We start from the raw sequence: 20,859 nt of genomic DNA on the forward strand, positions 1-20,859 counted from the left end.
CTTAACAATTGGTAAATTACCATATGGTTATGAATGCAGAACATGAAAGGCATGTTGAAGAGAATCATTGTAAATCATGAATGTATGAATGACATTTAAATCTCCTGCCGTAGGCAGTATCCAATCAAAACTGTTTGCCCAAATTAGCATATAATTGTGGGCTTGGTGAACCATTACCCTGATAGTTGACATTAAGTCAGACTGAGCAATTCAACATTAGCCTTTGTTGCTGATAGAGTGTAGACTACACAAATAGAGAAATTAGTAGCTTGGTTTAAATGACAATACATCCTATAATTTGGTTAAACTATAAAATAGATTGATTAATCTAAATAATATCTACTAATAATATTCCAACACATCTATTGTAGGCCTATATTATAGGGTAGAGGGCCTAGCAGTTATTACATTTGACCAGTAAACCAAAAGTTTGGAATCTCAAATCCATATGACAGCTATAAAAAAAAAACCAAAAAAACACGTCTGTCCAAGGCAAGGCAGACAACCCTAATTGCTGCCCCCACAGCGAATGGAATGCGGGAAGCCTAATCTTGGTTGGATCTTCTGTACAAACGGACAAATATCACCGTTCTCCTTAAGTAGCCTTCTCATTATTCTTGAAGTATGCAACAGTAAATAGCAAACTGGTAAATAGGCCTAACTAATTAACGTTGTTATCACTGACGTAGCCTGCCGCAAAACGGGTTATGAAAATATTTGCTTAAGATGCTAGAAGTGATAGATTCATGACGCATCCTTGTCCAACTTTGATCTCAGTGTGTGATTCCCCTTTCAGTCACTAGGGAGAGACCTTCCAACAAGGAAAACAGCTAGTTGGCACCGGGTCCCACAGCAGCCTGACGGGCAGGGGCAGCCAGCCGCAGTCGTTATCATCGTCGTCGGATTGCATTGCTTGCGGAATGGATAAAGACATTGCCGAACCAGACCCATCCTTTGAGCGCATCGGGATAGAAGACAGACTTTATGGAGAATTTTCGGATTCGCTCAATACAAAGGTCAGGTATTCAGTGAGCTTGACGGAGTGTGCTCTCACTATTCAAAAGATTTCCTCGTCATCTGATCGGAATAAGGTTGTTTTTAACTTGACTGACTGTGTTGGCTGCCGGGCTTATAAAGTGGAGGACGAGACGGACGTTGGGGCTTTCTTTACAGCATATTTCTACCCTTTCAAGAGGCGATGGATGAGTTCAGGCATGGCCCGGCAGAGGGTAGAGCAGTGCTTTCGGGTGGCACTGGTCCAGGACCCTCTTGTAAATCTTCAAGAGGCAGAGAGATGGGCACGTGCCATCAGAGATGCTTCTATCCTTCAGAAACCACGACGAGATGGTGAGACGCGGGATTTATATAGTATATACATCAGTTGTTTATTCCTGGTATATCTATTTTGGATGACGGTTTTCACCAAGTTTATATTCTTTCTAGCAATTTTACACTGTTAACATTTGCTCAGTTTAAACATGCCAAGGAAACTTTCCATAACCTTTATTCCAAATACTGATTGGTTGGCCTACTACACACCAAAGGTTGTAGTTCCAGTAATTCTGCTATTTCAGTTCCGTATAATGCTTAACTGAAAACCTATCCTGGCCTGAGTGTGGAGAATTAATGGAATGCGGCACACCTCAACTGTACCTGCTCAGGAAGGATGAACACTTTCCCTTTCGTCCTGTAAAAGTATTGCATTTGCAACTTTGAGAAGTTCTGAATAATTTGAGAAAAAAACTCAACGGAAATGTAGTCGTCCCAAAAGCAACATTAGTTCGCTCGAGTAGTGACATCAAGTTCTCAAGTGACTGAAAGCAAATTTTTCACAATCAATTGGCGCTGCTTACTCTCATTGTCTTGGAAGTGTAAGCTATATTATAATAATAGAACTGTTGTGGATGGAGTTGCCCAGGGAGGGGCTATTTGCTAAATATTCCATTCTGAATAACACACATTATTATTATTATTATTATTCAGTTAATGGTACAAGACTATATGTGTGTGTGGGTTAAGAGTGCCTTTGGCCTATATGTTTAGGCGGAGCTAAAATTATACGAATGAGGCCCCATCTGTACAGGAACTGTCTGCAACATTGTTCTATCTAGAAGGAAACAGATATTTGATTTGACATGACATATTTGTAATGTTGGTTGGCAGAGATGGAGCCAAGCATCACTTTTAAAATGTAATTTCATACATTTTTAAGTATCTATCAATAACCCCAGTTGATGAACCATTTAAATGCCAGTGTTACTGCTCAGAATTCCTGCTCTCAAATTCCTTTTAATCTGTAGTACAGTGACTGCTGCAGCTGCTGAAGTCATAATGTAATTACATAATTCATTTATAAAGTTGTTTTAGCATGCAAGATCCAGGCCAGCTTATAATATAGTGAAAACTGATTATATATTATGTATTTAAATGAGTAATGTGAAGCTAATTGATGCAGTATAATATTCATTATTTATTCCTTATTCTAGAGGGTGTATGAAAGTCAAGGACTGACTAATACCTAAAAGTGACACTGCAGTTAATTTCAGTTAATCTGAAGATGAAGCTGCATAGGTTAGATTAAAAAGGCAAATAATTTGCTGCTGTTTGTGTATAGGGAATGTCATCACATACCTTTGTTGCAGAATACCCAAGGATTAAGCAGAAATGGTGACTGTGTAATGACTGCACAGTGTGTTCAAGTATCAGTAGTTTGACATTTAGTTCCTGGCAAAGTGAGGTTCATTATCAATCATTAGACCCTGGATAACTGTTGTTTAGATTATGCTTTATAATGAAGCTGAAAAAAACTGGTGGATTTTCAGGTAACTATTGAAAACAGATCCTAAAGTAATCATTTTTAAAATGGTTATAAAACCGATATTGACCACAATGTCCTAATTATCAGTGTTGCTACAGTAATGAAAAAATAAAAATTCAGGACTACATGCATAACATACAATTTGACATAAACAGGTACCTGGTAACATTTTTATAGATTTATAAGAAACCTCTAAATGCAGAAATGTTTTGCTTAGTTTGAATTGACAACCCAACTGGTAAGGGCCTATTGTTTATAGTTTGTAGGCCTGATAATGCACTGTAGACACTGTCCTGTGACCTTGAGACAATACTAAAGGCATTATGTCTCATGAACATGAGAAATTATTATAGACACTATGTCCTGTGAACGTAATAAATTACTATAGACACTATGCCCTGTAACCATGATAAAGTACTACAGACACAATGTCCTGACACTGCATATTGTACTGTGTAAACATCTTAGGCTACATGAGAAACTTGTTTAAAGCAATGAATCTGGGCAGTAAGTATTTATTTGCTCATAAAGCATATAATATGAACATTAATACAAATAGAAATTCATACATAAAAAGTAGAATTTCTTGTCTTGGTCAAAAGGTAATTGATGTTTTGTGAGACGTCATGAAGATCATGAAAATGTCAGAAATTATAAAATGTAATTATAAAGAAATGATAAAAAACCAGAGCTACTTGAAGACAGATACCACAGTGGAAGACCAAAAACGTGTCTGCATCTGATGAACAAAATTCTTACAAGAAATGGCCTTGGTAAAAGTGTTATCTTTCAGCATGATAATGATCCCAAACACAGTGCAAAGACGATTTAGACCAACTTTGAGCAGAAGTCTGCAGTTAGAACAGTGATTGGCCACCTCATGTTGGCCCCTTCATGCTTGGAAGAATTTACTACAGGACAACTTACAAATAATTACACAACAGTCTCCCATAGTGATTTGCTTCAGTTTTAATTCCAAGGGATGCCACACAACATAAAGGCTTGTTTTAAAGCTTTTTGTTACTTTGTGTGAATGTTTGTGTTTACTTCAGTGTTACATTTTGGGAAAAAAGTAATTAAAAAAAGTAATGCTGCAAGCAGCATTGGGCCGGGGTTTATTGGAACTCTTATACTAATTTTCCGCAAAGAGACACATGCACCATATGTCCATGGATTCACAAAATGCTGCATGGAAGGTTTTTCCTGTTCAGTGGTGCCCCATTTGGCTAAATTGATTCATAAATTGATTCATTGATAGTTCATAAATTAGTTAGATTCATGACCCTTAGCATGTGTGCCAAATGTAATCACAGTGAGTGAAACAGATTAAGGCGTATCATCTGTTATCCATGATGGTACCACCATGTTGCCAAACTGGATGTACTTAATAGTGTTTTGGACATTTGTATCAATTGATATTTAGATTTTTCGCATGATCAAAATAGTCAAAAATCCATAATGGTAGAGATAAAGGGTCCCAATGGCAAAACATTTTCTATCTATGCATTGTTTTTTTAAGACTAGGTCATCCGGGATGAGTGGCCAGTTCAGTAGTCCTGAACATACTTGTGCACTGTATGTCCAGTTTCGCTGATAAATCCCTAATTTAAAACTGATAACTGCATAAGTGTGCTCAAATATTTTTTTCTGGAAGCACCATTTAAGCTTACCCTTAACATAATGCGGCCACCATCATGCTTGAACATAAGGAGGCAGTTACACTGTAATCTGTTGTGTTGGATTTGTTCCTAATAAAGGGCTTTACATGTAGGCCAAAATGTGTATGACTTTGACAGATGTTTTGCAGTATTACACGGGTGCCTTGATTATTCTGTGTATTATTCTGTGTACTGTCATTTGGGTCATTACTGGGGAGTCACAACAATGTGGTGGATCCATCTTCAGTTTTATCCCATCACAGGAATCACCTCACGGTGACATCCCTGAGCAGCTTCTCTTCTGTCCTACAGCTCAATTCAGAAGGAGGACTGTACCTTTGATGGGTCTCTGTGGATTAATTAATCAACCCAAGCATAATTTTTAACTTCACCATACTTAAAAAGATATGCAGTGTCTGATTTGTTTTTTGTTGCCCATCTCTTTTTGTATAATATATGCCAGAAGTTAAATACTTGACTGAGGAACCTAACATATGACAACAATTACTCTCATTTCTGATATATTGGAGAACTCGCATTCAACTGAACCTCTCTGAGAAATTAAGTATAGTATGTGTGTGTGTGTGTGAGTGTGTGTGGGTTTTCTTGTTCCATAGAAAGGGTATGTATCTGTCACTACGATATTTCCCCCTGGCTCAATGCTCTGCTGACCACAGTGTCTCCCAGTGATGGAGATAAGAGCTGAACGGTACCCCTGCTACATCAATGGCCTCAGGGCCCTCATCTCCCACTCTGTTCCATCAGACAGGCCTGTCTGGGATGGGCTGTCGGAGCCTCTGGCTCTGCTTCCGTAGGTTTGGTGTCTATCCCCCACCCTGACCTTGAACCTCAGCTGTTTTGTAGATATGCCAGCTGTGCCGGAGTCATGGAGATAGTGTCACACCTTGGGGACACCTGTAGACAGCTCAAGCCATTTCCACCAGCATTGTTGTTTATTTTATTGTAGCTTGCTAGGTTTCACCTACAATAATATGTCATCATAGCAACAATATATTTGTGTTTGACGTAATACAAGGTGTGGTTTGGAAATACTATAGTTCTTTTACAGTAGATATTTACTGTAGCTTGCTTGCCTGAAAACAGTTTGCGCTTGTCAACTTCTGTAGTCTTCATTGAGTCATAACCTCTTTACTTTGACTTTGTAACACCCAATGTTGATTTACTCAAACGAGAGAAGCAAGTAAAAAAAAGTAAAAAGTCACAACAAAAAGAAACAAATGACAGCTCTGCAACGATCAAGCTCTGATAAACAACATGAATTCAGATAGCTTCACTTTGGTCATACATAATGTTTGTAGCCTACACTGTGTTCCCACAGATCTAAATTGTTTCACCATGGATAAACCTGAAAATAAATATATTGACCAACTCAAAATGTATCCAAGCACCAATACTCTTCCTCGTTGTAGGCAATAATCCACTGAAGCTTCTTGGAGCTGAAGGTTTTTTAACATTGTGTTTAATGTCTGAATATAATGTCTCAGAAATGAGTAGATCAGCTCTATTCCCAAGCAAACATTATATATACAATGTAGCAGACTGAACCAGTTAGATGACAGGAAACAACAGAATACAGCAGAGCATGACATTCCTCAAATGGACATATCTCATGTTCTGTGATGGTATCGGTGCTACTGAATTCTAATGCCTACTCACAAGCGGTCACGTGAGGATGTTATACCACCTCTGTTTTTAAGGACTACAGCATATTCTTTTACCTCAGAGTAGGCAGCAAAATTTCTGTCATTCCCATCTTTATTATTTGTTTGTAAAAACAGACTAACAGTGAAAATACCAGCTTCCACCAAATGCTATCATTCGTGTGTAAAGCCAACATTGTAAAGAGTGTAAAAAAAGACAATGGCCACCATCTGTACAAATGAGAGAGTTACTGATGCTGTTGCATTGCTGTTCATCCAGATGGTTTACACAACACTTGACATACTGTACATCCGCTCCTCTGCTTCTCATATTTAAATGAGCAGATAATGCCACTCCAGGCTAACCAGCTGATAAATGTGTATTTGTGTGGCAGGAAGGGGAAGGCAAGGCCACATCCACTCAGTCGGCACTATGCCTGAACCAGGCGAGGCCTTGTGTGGAGGGACGGTGACCCAGCAGGTTAAGGGTGTACTGGTGCCAGTCCTTTGGTCAGGTTACTGGATGGCATTCACGAGTCAGCGCACTGGCTTGTTCACTACAGTTAGGGGTCCAAATGGCCCCTATGGAACCTTTCCTAATACCCAGCAGGACCAGTGGTCCTTAGTAATGCTACCCAACACCAACTGGAGAATATCAAGTAAAACTGGCAGAATTTGTTCAGCTGCTTAAGAGTGGAATGAGAGATCATCAGAGTGGAATGAGAGATCAGGCTGCTGTTTGTTTAACTCAGGATGGACCACTGATACAGTAGTTACTGCAGATGAACTCTGGAGTGTGTGTGGGAGCCTACCCAAGCATAATGATTAAAATAGTGTTACTCAACTACCACAAAACGTAAATGACTTGTTGTGGTGTCATGTTTTGTAAGACATCCTCCATCGTTGAGTGAATATTGTCACTGACCTTGGCATGACTGTGAAATGCTTTCTTATACCTTTAAAAAAGAAAAGTTTACCCTGGTTTTCGCCCGTGTTTGGGATATCCAATTTGTGATCAAAGTACAGTAAACTTTCTTCTCTAACCAATGCTGGGAAAAAAAATTCTGGCCACAATCAAAACATGCACCTGTAAATGTAGATTGATGTTGCTTATCTATGAAAAGAGTTTGCTCATTGAATTGCACATCCAATGCAAATGATCTTGTGTCATCATTATTATCAGTGCAGCTTTGATCATGGGGAAAGGCTACTTAACGCTGTACCACATTTTACACTGCACAGATTCACTGCTGTTGCTGTTGACAATTGACACGTGCGATTGTTTGTGTGACATTGAAGTGTTTTTCGTATTAATTAGGATTAACACCTGTGCCAGCGGCTGAAACGTCCATATGTCGGTCAAGTTTATGGGTCCTTTAAGGCCCTATTTTATTACAGCTACTCTCAGTGGACTCGGGACAGTCAATGTAAAGTAATGTGTCTTCCAAAGCACATCTCAGGCCATTCTGGTTGGTATCATACTGCTCAGTCAACCAGAAAGCCTAGATCTGAATCGTTACCCACCAGAGGGAACGACCATGATAAAGAGTCTTCTACCATGAGAAAGCTCACAGACGCCCAAGCCTATACCATATTTGATTTCCAACCAACCAAAACCAGGCCGCGCCCTCTGGGCTAATGCGCTAGCAGGATTTCAACCCTGGTCTCACAGTGACACAGCTTACGGAGAGGCAGTGACTTTACAGCTGCATTATACAGGGGTCCCAACAATGGTTTTCTAACAAGGGATCAGGAGTATTAGAGACCAGTCGCATGCAGCCGCTCATGTGTTTCATTCAAGTTTTCAACATGAGGTGTTGGATGTAAGCAGTCACTGTAACTGATCAGTTAACGTGGGCTGACTTTAGACAGGCAGTCCCAATTATGATATTTTATCACTAGGTAATTGATCTGTGATTTTTTATTATTATTTATTTTATTTTATTTATTTATACAGGGAAAACCAGCTGAGACAGAGGTCTCATTTACAGTGGTGCGCTGTATTACAACGACAAACAATAAAAACATGAATAAGAAAAGATTTTAAAACCCAAATAAAACACAATTAATAAAAGAAAGATTTACTGTAAAATGTTCACTAAAATACTTTTCAAAATGTGCTATGGACACAATATCCTTCAACCTATCCTTTATAGGGAAGTAGATATACTAGAATATTAAGTAGAGCAATTCTTCCTGTGACAGTTTGAAAATACCAACTCACAAATTCTTCTTTTTATCTGTACATCTCTCTCTCTTGCTATATCTTTGTCTTTATCTCAGGTGTGGTGTACTCTCAGCTACGGCGAGCCTGCAGGGTCATGCTGCTGGTGAATCCCCAGAGTGGGCGTGGCCAGGCTCTTCGGTATTTCTATGGGCACATCGAGCCCATGCTCACTGAGGCTTTAGTCCCCTACACTCTGGTCATCACTGGTCAGTCTTCTTCACACACACTCTGGTCATCACTGGTCAGTCCCCACACACACACACACACACACACATGCACACACTCTGATCCTGTCAGTCCCCGCACACAAACCCATACAGGCACACACAAACTGGTCATTACTGGTCAGTCCCTGAATACACACACACTCATTCTGATCATTACTGGTCAGTCCCTACACCTTCAGTGGGGAGAACAAGTATTTGATACACTGCCGATTTTACAGATTTTCCCACTTACAAAGCATGTAGAGGTCTGTAATTTTTATCATAGGTACTCTTCAACTGTGAGTGCAGAATCTAAAACAAAAATAAAAAAAATGACATTGTATGATTTTTAAGTAATTCATTTGCATTTGTATTGCATGACATAAGTATTTGATCATCAGAAAAACAGAACTTAATATTTGGGACAGAAACCTTTGTTTGCAATTACAGAGATCATACGTTTCCTGTAGTTCTTGACCAGGTTTGCACACACTGCAGCAGGGATTTTGGCCCATTCCTCCATACAGACCTTCTCCAGATCCTTCAGGTTTTGGGGCTGTCGCTGGGCAATACAGACTTTCAGCTCCCTCCAAAGATTTTCTATTGGGTTCAGGTCTGGAGAATGGCTAGGCCACTCCAGGACCTTGAGAGGCTTCTTACGGAGCCACTCCTTAGTTGCCCTGGCTGTGTGTTTCGGGTCGTTGTCATGCTGGAAGACCCAGCCAAAACCCATCTTCAATGCTCTTACTGAGGGAGGTTGTTGGCCAAGATCTCGCAATACATGGCCCCATCCATCCTCCCCTCAATACGGTGCAGTTGTCCTGTCCCCTTTGCAGAAAAGCATCACCAAAGAATGATGTTTCCACCTCCATGCTTCACGGTTGGGATGGTGTTCTTGAGGTTGTACTCATCCTTCTTCTTCCTCCAAACACAGCCAGTGGAGTTTATACCAAACATATCTATTTTTGTCTCATCAGACCACATGACCTTCTTCCATTCCTCCTCTGGATCATCCAGATGGTCATTGGCAAACTTCAGACGGGCCTGGACATGCGCTGGCTTGAGCAGGGGGACCTTGCGTGCGCTGCAGGATTTTAATCCATGACGGTGTATTGTGTTACTAATGGTTTTCTTTGAGACTGTGGTCCCAGCTCTCTTCAGGTCATTGACCAGGTCCTTCCGTGTAGTTCTGGGCTGATCCTTCACCTTCCTCATGATCATTGATGCCCCACGAGGTGATATCTTGCATGGAGCCCCAGACAGAGGGAGATTGACCATCATCTTGAACTTCTTCCATTTTCTAATAATTGCGCCAACAGTTGTTGCCTTCTCACCAAGCTGCTTGCCTATTGTCCTGTAGCCCATCCCAGCCTTGTGCAGGTCTACAATTTGATCCCTGATGTCCTTACACAGCTCTCTGGTCTTGGCCATTGTGGAGAGGTTGGAGTCTGTTTGATTGAGTGTGTGGACAGGTGTCTTTTATACAGGTAACGAGTTCCAACAGGTGCAGTTAATACAGGTAATGAGTGGCGAACAGGAGGGCTTCTTAAAGAAAAACTAACAGGTCTGTGAGAGCCGGAATTCTTACTGGTTGGTAGGTGATCAAATGTATTATTTAAAAATCATACAATGTGATTTTCTGGATTTTCTGGATAAAAATTACAGACCTCTACAGGCTTTGTAAGTAGGAAAATCTGCAAAATCGGCAGTGTATCAAATACTTGTTCTCCCCACTGTACCTCCCTGAGCACTGTTCTCTTTCTGTCCTTTAGACCCACAGTATACGACAGCAGTGCCCTGTTGGGTTCGTTGCTCCCAGTACTGCCATACCTTTAACAGCATTCAGCTCGGCATTGAGGTTAATGTCACTGAACTGTACGTGACATTTCCCGGAACAAAACTCCCCATTAGTGAGTAGGAACAATCCAAGGTGCCAAGAAGCCTTTTAAAAATCACTGCAGCTACACATCAACACCGCCACCTTTTCTTCTCCACAGAGCACAGTATAGCAGACCAGACGTCAGGGTTACACACCATCACTAAAGGAACCGAGACCTGGTCGGAACCGTCTCCACAGTATAGCAGACCAGACGTCAGGGTTACACACCATCACTAAAGGAACCGAGACCTGGTCGGAACGTCTCCACAGTATAGCAGACCAGACGTCAGGGTTACACGCCATCACTAAAGGAACCGAGACCTGGTCGGAACCGTCTCCACAGTATAGCAGACCAGACGTCAGGGTTACACACCATCACTAAAGGAACCGAGACCTGGTCGGAACCGTCTCAACAGTATAGCAGACCAGACGTCAGGGTTACACGCCATCACTAAAGGAACCGAGACCTGGTCGGAACCGTCTCCACAGTATAGCAGACCAGACGTCAGGGTTACACGCCATCACAAAAGGAACCGAGACCTGGTCGGAACCGTCTCCACAGTATAGCAGACCAGACGTCAGGGTTACACGCCATCACTAAAGGAACCGAGACCTGGTCGGAACCGTCTCCACAGTATAGCAGACCAGACGTCAGGGTTACACGCCATCACTAAAGGAACCGAGACCTGGTCGGAACCGTCTCCACAGTATAGCAGACCAGACGTCAGGGTTACACGCCATCACTAAAGGAACCGAGACCTGGTCGGAACCGTCTCCACAGTATAGCAGACCAGACTTCAGGGTTACACACCATCACTAAAGGAACCGAGACCCGGTCGGAACCGTCTCTGTGTCTGTGAACCCAGGGGGAGGCAGAGCGGAAGGGGAGTGGCAGCGCAGTAGGGCAGCCTCTCGATTCACACCCAGGGGACAATGTTGATAAAAAAAAAAGAGACAGTCTAATTACTGACGCGCCGTGCGACAGCGCTGACCCAGGCCTGTGGGGCTGGGTAGAATATGGGTCACCAGAAGTCCTTTCAGCTGATTAGAGCTCACCAATGCTGTTTGGGTAGCTAGACTGTCTGTGGATTAACCAGATTCACTATGCTGGACTGCCTCCTCTTAGGGAGAAGTGCAGAAGGACCTATTAGTCTGTGGCACGCTTAGAGAGGATAGGGTTTCAGCAAGTGGAGTGATGTGAATATGTGTTTTCCTGTGGAGCGTTTGCCCATGCATGTGTGCATATGCATGTGTGTGTGTCTGTCTGTCTGTATGTCTCCCGGGGACTGAGGGAACTCATGTGGAAAGCAGTTTAATATTTAGGTAGCTGTCTGTTCAGACACTGACATGAGTAAAGAGTTCTACTGGGCACGTATGCATTGTTACCATTCTAAACTAGAAGGAACATGGGGTCATGTCGCAATACTAGACAGCACCTACCAAGCTATGGCTCATCAAAAAGACACAGGGAGCATGGAGACATATGTTTTAGGAGGATTCATTCACATCAAATCAAAATATGTCCTGTTTAGCCGGGACCTGTTCAGGTATCTCATGCCTGTGTGTTTGCATGTAGGGTAGTGGCCCTGGGAATAAGGAGAGGTCTAGGATTTGCAGCCCCAAGCCGGCAGCATAATGCTGAGTCAATCACAACAGCCTCGCTCTGCATCTGGATGACAGCACAGGACTGCATCACGGCTCTCTGGGGCTCCGCATGCATGCCAAGCAGCATGGACTGAGAGGAAACTCTGTGGGAGAGGCAGGGCTGGGCAACAGCTAAAGGTTATGTTAAGGAGAGAGTGAATGTTACTAGACTGGAATGGGACTAGAACGCTACTAGACTAGAATGGTACTAGACTGGAATGGAATTATACTAGAATGTTACTAGACTAGAATGGAACTACAATAGAATGTTACTAGACTAGAATGGAACTACACTAGGATGGTACTAGACTAGAATATAACTAGACTACTATGGTACTAGACCACAATGGTACTAGACTACAAAGGTACTACTCAGTGTGAGTGTGTGATGGGAGTAAAACAGTAAGACCTCATACAGTGTGATTCTGTCAATCTCAACATCAACAACATCTCAATAAAAGGCCACTAAACCGTTAGCCATCACGCTATCTGTCAGACCAGTGGCAGATGTTTGCGCTAAGACCTGTCTGCTCTGACGACTGCTATGGGCAAGCTGAATAGTCATTGGATGGGTTGATGTGATGTGTTTGGGCTGATGGAGGGAAATTGAATCCTTTTTCTGATCCTTCCCTGGGGGCAACCTGATTCTTTCAGACATAATTCTCCCTTTCCTCTCTTTTTCTCCTCTCTCATGTCGTTTCTCTCTGTCCCCCCACAGAGCACCAAAACCATGCAAGGGACCTAGTGAGAGAGACCGATCTGTCACAGTGGGACGCCCTGGTTATCCTGTCAGGAGACGGTCTCCTGTTTGAGGTTTGCCGAATACAGGAACTTCCATTAAACTTCCAGCTTCCAACAGATGTATCCCCAAATATGTTTTGAATAAGCTATGGAGTTTGTACCTCTTAGTTGGAGGATGATGACCTGATTTCCCACTATGCACTGACCAATGTCTTTCTGCCTTCTTTTCTTTGTACTCATTTGGTGCAGAATAGACCAGCCTTGACTTCAAAGTCCACATACTAAATGTGAACCTATAGTATTTTGCCAAAACATAGAGGTCTATATTTCACATGTTTGGACAGCATAGTACAAGAAGAAATGAGAACAGTAGAGCTGGGTACAGTACAGTACAGTATAGTATAATACCACTCTAATTTACTCTAGTGTACCCTAGCCACTCTAATGTACTGTAGTGTACCCTAGCCACTCTAATTACCTGTAGTGTACCCTAGCCACTCTAATTACCTGTAGTGTACCCTACCCACTCTAATTACCTGTAGTGTACCCTAGCCACTCTAATTACCTGTAGTGTACCCTACCCACTCTAATGTACTGTAGTGTACCCTAGCCACTCTAATGTACTGTAGTGTACCCTAGCCACTCTAATGTACTGTAGTGTACCCTACCCACTCTAATGTACTGTAGTGTACCCTAGCCACTCTAATGTACTGTAGTGTACCCTACACACTCTAATGCACTGTAGTGTACCCTAGCCACTCTAATTACCTGTAGTGTACCCTAGCCACTCTAATTACCTGTAGTGTACCCTACCCACTCTAATGTACTGTAGTGTACCCTAGCCACTCTAATGTACTGTAGTGTACCCTACACACTCTAATGCACTGTAGTGTACCCTACATACTCTAATGTACTGTAGTGTACCCTACCCACTCTAATTACCTGTAGTGTACCCTAGCCACTCTAATTACCTGTAGTGTACCCTACCCTCTCTAATGCACTGTAGTGTACCCTACATACTCTAATATACTGTAGTGTACCCTACATACTCTAATGTACTGTAGTGTACCCTACATACTCTAATGTACTGTAGTGTACCCTACACACTCTAATGCACTGTAGTATACCCTACATACTCTAATGCACTGTAGTGTACCCTACATACTCTAATGTACTGTAGTGTACCCTACATACTCTAATGTACTGTAGTGTACCCTACATACTCTAATATAATGTAGTGTACCCTACATACTCTAATGTACTGTTGTGTACCCTACATACTCTAATGTACTGTAGTGTACCCTACATACTCTAATATACTGTAGTGTACCCTACATACTCTAATGTACTGTTGTGTACCCTACATACTCTAATGTACTGTAGTGTACCCTACATACTCTAATGTACTGTAGTGTACCCTACATACTCTAATATACTGTAGTGTACCCTACATACTCTAATGTACTGTAGTGTACCCTACATACTCTAATATACTGTAGTGTACCCTACATACTCTAATATACTGTAGTGTACCCTACATACTCTAATGTACTGTTGTGTACCCTACATACTCTAATGTACTGTTGTGTACCCTACATACTCTAATGTACTGTAGTGTACCCTACATACTCTAATATACTGTAGTGTACCCTACATACTCTAATGTACTGTAGTGTACCCTACATACTCTAATATACTGTAGTGTACCCTACATACTCTAATGTACTGTTGTGTACCCTACATACTCTAATGTACTGTAGTGTACCCTACATACTCTAATATACTGTAGTGTACCCTACACACACTAAATATGCTGTGTTATGCTGTGCTCTACTGTAATAGACTTTATTGTACTGTGATGTTTAACCTTGGTAAAACATTGCCATGACGTCTATGAATAATGTATTTTTGGTCTGGGTAAGACTGGCCACACTTTTACATTTGATCTCAGTATAATAATTCACGACATACAACATCCGGAAAATATGTACTTACAACATCTTTGAAATGTCTTAAATGCCTGAAAGAAACTTGGCAATTGGTTGCAATTGCATTTTGGTTTCTGTGTTTGCTATGTGTTATCAGGTGGTGAATGGCCTTCTGGAGAGAGAGGACTGGGAGGAGGCCATCCAGACCCCCCTAGGCATCCTTCCAGGGGGCTCAGGCAACGCACTGGCTGCTTCCGTCCACCACTACACTCAGTAAGTCCATTAATGAGACATTTAAATGCATAGAGTACAGTCGAATGGATTACAATAGGAATCTAGCCTGGACAATAAGATGATTTATCCCCTATAATTACATTCTATGGATGTAATTATCATAGTGGCTGACTGAGCAGAGTAGGCTGATTTCTCCAGAGAAAGAGGAGAGATATGAGTCCCAGTTTCCCTAAACATACTCTTAATGATTTCCAAGAAGAGTCCTTTGCGCTGCTGATTACACGTTTTAATTGAGTGATATAATGGGTTTTACATCAATGGGAAATTCAGCACAGTACCAATGTGGTGTCTGTCATTACTGGACTGCCAATATTATGAGCCCCCCCGAAGGTGATTTACTTTCATAACATCAGAAAACTAAATTTGCAGAAATATCTAATTAATCTCATTTAGATAATGGTTTCCATCACTTCAACAACTCTGTGCCTAGCTTCATGTCGCAACCAGTTGTACCCTAAACATAACCAGCCACAGTGCAAATGGTTATGTTTAACACAAAGAGGTTAAAATGGGTTGTGGACATGTTGCCAGGGTTATGGTGAAGGAGTCCAGGTCTGTGAAACCACAAACTGATACCTAACTGTCCCTGTCCAGTGTGAGCTGACCACCTCCCCCTGTCGTCCCTGCAGGTCTCCTCCGGTCTGGGGTGAGGAGCTGCTGCTGAGCTGTGGCTTCCTGCTGGTTAAAGGCCTTGTGTCTCGGCTTGATCTGGTCTCTATCCACCTGGCCTCCAGCCGGCGCATCTTCTCCTTCCTCTCACTGGCCTGGGGCTTTGTGGCCGACGTGGACATTGAGAGTGAGAAGTACCGCCACGTGGGCGCCATGCGCTTCCTGGTGGGTACACTGGTCCGCCTGGCCTCCCTCAGGGTGTACCAGGGCAGGCTGGCATACCTGCCTATCAAGGACGGCCTGCTGCCAAACCAGGGACCCAGGGACCATGCCACGCCCTCGACACCAAAACAGGGACCAAAGAGCTCCCCCAATCAGAATTGTTGCCACAGCTCAAACTCCACCCAGAACACCGCCCCCAACTCCTCCAACAATGCCATCACCACCATGACAGCCGGGCCCCGGCCAGCCAACCAGAAGGGGCCTCCAGACTCCCTTCTACCCGACTTGGAGCAGCCGCTGCCTGAGCACTGGATGGCAGTGGAAGAGGAGGGTTTTGTTCTGGTGTTGGCCATGTTCCAGTCCCACTTGGCCGAAGACCTTTTAGCAGCCCCCGGGGCGGCGGCAGACGACGGCTTCATCCACTTGTTCTACGTCCGTGCTGGTATTTCCAGGCCAGCCCTGCTCAGACTCTTCCTGGCCATGGAGAAAGGGGCCCACCTGGCCATTGGCTGTCCTCATCTGGTGTATGAGAAGGTGAGGGCCTTTCGCCTGGAGCCCCGGTCCTCCGAGGGAGCGATTACTGTGGATGGGGAGGTGGTGGAGTATGGGCCAGTACAGGGCCAGGTCCATGGAGGAATCGCTAGGCTCATCTCCGGCTGACATTGGTACTGTGCTCCTCACAGCTCTGCCTACTCTCTCACGTTCCTACTTTCAGTCTTCTGTATACAGAACACAAGTGCCAAAGACATTATATCAGCCTTTGGAAAATACACCCCTATATTTTTTTTTGCATATGTGAAGAAATATCTATTGTCCTGCTTCTAGATCCGTCTCTCTTCTCCATACGTTATTCAGGGTCAATAATACGGATGTTCTTGGAGCTGGCTGGTTCTAGCTAAGTGTGTGATCCACCTCAATGTCCCCACAAGGAACGTAAAAACTTTAAAATAGGTGCCATAAGGTCTCAACAAGGGAAAATGTGATTTGCTTCTCAGGGTTAAGGTTTAGGGAAAAACTTACAGTTGAAGTTATTTTTAGGAATAGACATTACTGCTTAGGTTTATGGTTAGCTGTTAGGGCTTGGGTAAGTTAAGGTGTTAGAGTTAGGTTATTGAAGTTAGGGTAAGGGTTAGGTTTAGGGATAAGGAATGGGGAACATGGATTTCTTGGTCTGGGTTAGGTCTCAGGTCCCCACAAGGATGGAAAGACAAATATGTGTTTGTGGATGGGTGTGAGGGAGTATGTATATGTATGTGTGTCAGAGACAGAGAGACACTGTATGTGGAGGACTGTGTAATACAGAGGGACCCATGTCTGAGGAGTGTAGTGTTGGCTCTGCTGTCAGCCTCAGTAAGCCAGACGCAGAAGGAAAGAAGCACATTCTTCTGGCCCAAAAGGAATTGACCAGTGACAAGTATGAGCGTCCCACCAAGTATTGCCTGGGTGTCATTTTGCCTTCTCACTCCGCATACATTTGGACTTGTGTGAACAGTCTGTGTTATCTTTGATGAAGCACACAGTGGGAGAATGCAGCATTGTAGACCTCCCACAAAGATGTTCGGTTACTCTACTCTCTCTCATCAGCATGTGGAAACTCCATGTTATTTCAGTGGTTAAATGGGTGGGGTGGAACAGGTTAGGCGTTGGTGAGGTTGTTTTGAAGTAGCCTTGAGGGAGCAGGAACCTGAGCAGGTCACACTGATAATCTGTCAGCCTCTTCGCCTGCTCCAGCTCCAGCCGGCCGACATTCTTCTTGGAGCGCCTCCTTTCTGACAAGTGCACAAACACACACACACACAAGCATACACACCCAAACACACACACACATACACACCCAAACACACACACTCTTGACACTCCCTTTTACATCTCCAACACTTAGCAGGAGGTAGGGGGATGGTCTGCTACATCTGATCCCGCTCTTCTAGTTGTCTTCAGATTGTAGTCCCTCCTTTCTGAGCCATTAGCACCTAATGTGTCCTTATTCTTAAGCTTTATGGTTGACGAAAAAAAGAAAAAGCTGCTGGAATTATATGCAGAATCAAGAGCGTCATTGTCTATTTTTATGAATGGTTTTACTGTAGATAAAGCACATATAGAAATCTTTTCTGTTGTTTTCTGTCCAAGCACACACTAAGAAGGGAAAGAGGATTTTGCAGCTGCGTGGCTCAGTGGGTTTTGCACACTGACTCAATCAATAAGATCCGGAGGGACCAGGCCAGAGTGCTGTGCTCTCCACTGTGGCCTTCCTCTTGTCCGTGCTCAGATGATGAGCGTTGTTCCACTGGAGCAGACACAAATGGAAATGTACATCAGGTCAGGTCCACACCGGGACTATTACAACCACTGACTCAAAGAGTCCCAGAGCGCACGTAAAACTTGGGTTGGTTTGACTTAGCTAGGACCAAAAATCATTGTTTGTTTAAGTATTATAATTTTTTAAAATGTACTATTGTGTACTATAGAAAGAAAGTATGTTTAAATTGATTACACTTGAAAGTATGCTGTACTCCTCCAATTTCTGATTTCAGTCTTCCTTTTCTATGCATGGTTTTGACTTGTTTTTAAAATATTATTAAACTGACCTACTGATTTGACATTATGTAACATACTGTGATGTACCCTTTACCACTTACACAATTTAGCCACAGCGTCCACGTAACCACCTGACGATCGTCATGCTAGTGTCTTCTGGGGTTTTTCAGCAGGCCGTTGTAGACCAATCATACCCGAGGAAAAGCGCATATTCCAACTGAGAGATTATCTATGCAAATCCTTTCAGTGTCACCCATTCTGGTACGCCTCACTGTTCTGTGTGCGGTGTATGGGGTCCCCCTAGTGGACGTAGCTTAACCAGTCACTGCAGTGCAAGTGGTGGACGTTATTTGCAAGTATATTGACCAGTGCGGTATTACTGTATGAAATCTTCTAACTGGGCACAAACTGGGTAAAATGCAAATGTGTCAACATAATTGGTCAACCTGAGGTGATTTGGATTTGGTCTGGCTGGTACAAGCTCTCGCTGTTTGGTCATGTAGTTTGCATTGACTCAAACTTGTATAGTCAAAAGAAAAGTCAAAATTCAAGTCAAACATAACTCAAAATGCATCTAAAGTATGACTTCATTTTGATTGATTGTTTCACTTAGAAATTTGGTTGAGGTGACCAACAACCCCAGCATTGCAGTTGCCATGCTTTTACCAGTTGAGCTAAAAAAGGACCATACTTCTAAACTTGGGTGAATAATAGGGTAGCACAGTGGTCAAGAGGGCTGTGCCAGTTTCAAAATGTTGCCAGTTCTAATCTCCAAGCCGACAACTCTGTTGTTCTGTGCCTGAGCAAGACACTTGACCCTAATGGCTCCCAGGTCATTGCTGTATATATTAAGGAATTATTGATGTAGTTACCTATTCATGTTTTTTCTTTGAAATAGTATTCCTTGCTTCCCATTAAAATGATGGAGAGGTGTTACTGTACTTTAAACCATTCTGTAATATATAGGTAGTCTATGCAATTGATCTTGAGATGTTGTTGCAAAAGGTATATATTAGATTGTTTTATCTACCTATTTTTTGTAATGGTGTAATAGGTCAACTGCCTTTGCCAAGGTGTTCCACTGTCATGTGGGGATTCAGCAACAGCAAGGTGGTGCTGTTGATCCACCTCCCTCTGGCACGTTTGGAATGGGAATCCCTGTAGCACTCAAAACATTTAACTCACATGCTCCAATTTTACATCTATGAGCAATTCCCACAACTTTTCACCTGGATGATCTTTCTGATGAAGACATGAGGCCACAGATGAAAATGGGTGGAATGTGGTCGCTTCAGGCATGAATCATTTCATGGAGGCTTCACATTTTATTTCAGTGTACCTCTATTTACTGTAGGTTGTCTATTTACATGTCATTGAAACAATTAAGTTAGAATAACACATTTCTATACAGACTGATATGAGGTAAAATAAAATATCTAATAAAATATGAAATTCAACATAATTCCAACATTCCATATTGTGAATATTAAACATAAAAAATCAAATAAAGAACCATTTCTTCCAGACAACTGTTACATTTCTAAATTATTTTGGTGTTGACATTTGTGTGTATTGTTTTGGTTTTCAGTTGAAAAGAAAAAGAACATTTAATAAATGACTAAATCTTAGTTTATTCCACAAATAAATCATAAAATGGGCCTGACGATATTATTCGCACCTTTGGAAATAGCAATAATTACATTTAAAGCCGATTATTCTCCTTTACTTTAGAATAAACTCCTTCTGTATTGATTTTCTGGTTCCTGCAACATCACTTATTCAACCAGTTTGAATAGAGAAAATGATTCATTATCCAGTTTTGTGTCACTCTACATACCTAAATGAGCATGGAGAAAAGACAGAAAACCAGAAAATTGTCGGAGGTGATCAGACACAATATTGTAGCCAAGCATGGACAACTTCAAGTCTACAAGTCCATCTCCAGACCTTAAAATACTTGTGAGCACATACAGCTCCGGAAAGAATTAAGAAACCACTGCACCTTCTACTTTCCTTTTCAAAAAAGTAAAAAAGAAAGGTTTTGAGTGAGGAACAGGAGGGTTAAAATTGAGACCACTGCATTGAATCGGGACGCTATTTGAATATTTAAGCAACGAGGTGAACGGGTGAGCACATTTCCAGTCAAGTCATGGAGTGTTGTAGATGGGGATAGTGGGTGGGTGGATATTTCTCAGACTCCAACCCTAACCACAGTACTGTGATGCCTAACCTTAACCCTGGCTGTGGCTTGAATTCAGCCAGTGTATTTGATGTCCTCTTGTCCTTTTGGTTGAGGAGAGATTAATCTCAGTTATAAACCTTATCCCTTAATTAATTGAGTGACTCTTTAACAAGAACACGTACACTAACTACTGTAATATACACACAAATAAAAAATAGTTATCTTCTTTGTCCTTTGTGTTTAGCATGTAGGGAA

General features: G+C 42.3%; 1 protein-coding gene across 1 annotated transcript; it reads left to right on the plus strand.

Annotated features, from left to right (window-relative positions):
- Positions 1 to 803: 803 nt before the first annotated feature.
- LOC105013154 (sphingosine kinase 1) lies at positions 804 to 18,489 on the plus strand. Its single transcript, XM_010874492.5, has 5 exons — positions 804 to 1,347; positions 8,421 to 8,570; positions 12,812 to 12,906; positions 14,920 to 15,035; positions 15,686 to 18,489. Exons 1-5 carry the CDS (start codon positions 921 to 923, stop codon positions 16,545 to 16,547), a joined length of 1,650 nt encoding a protein of 549 aa, XP_010872794.1. The 5' UTR covers positions 804 to 920; the 3' UTR covers positions 16,548 to 18,489.
- Positions 18,490 to 20,859: the final 2,370 nt, after the last annotated feature.

The sequence above is a fragment of the Esox lucius genome, chromosome 11 (assembly GCF_011004845.1).
Source record: "Esox lucius isolate fEsoLuc1 chromosome 11, fEsoLuc1.pri, whole genome shotgun sequence".
NCBI classification, from domain to species: Eukaryota; Metazoa; Chordata; class Actinopteri; order Esociformes; family Esocidae; genus Esox; species Esox lucius.

Coding starts and splice junctions, on each gene's coding strand:
- LOC105013154 (XM_010874492.5), top strand. CDS start 921: ATGGATAAAGACATTGCCGAACCAGACCCATCCTTTGAGCGCATCGGG. Junction 1,348..8,420: donor TCAGAAACCACGACGAGATG/GTGAGACGCGGG, acceptor TCTTTATCTCAG/GTGTGGTGTACTCTCAGCTA. Junction 12,907..14,919: donor GAGACGGTCTCCTGTTTGAG/GTTTGCCGAATA, acceptor ATGTGTTATCAG/GTGGTGAATGGCCTTCTGGA.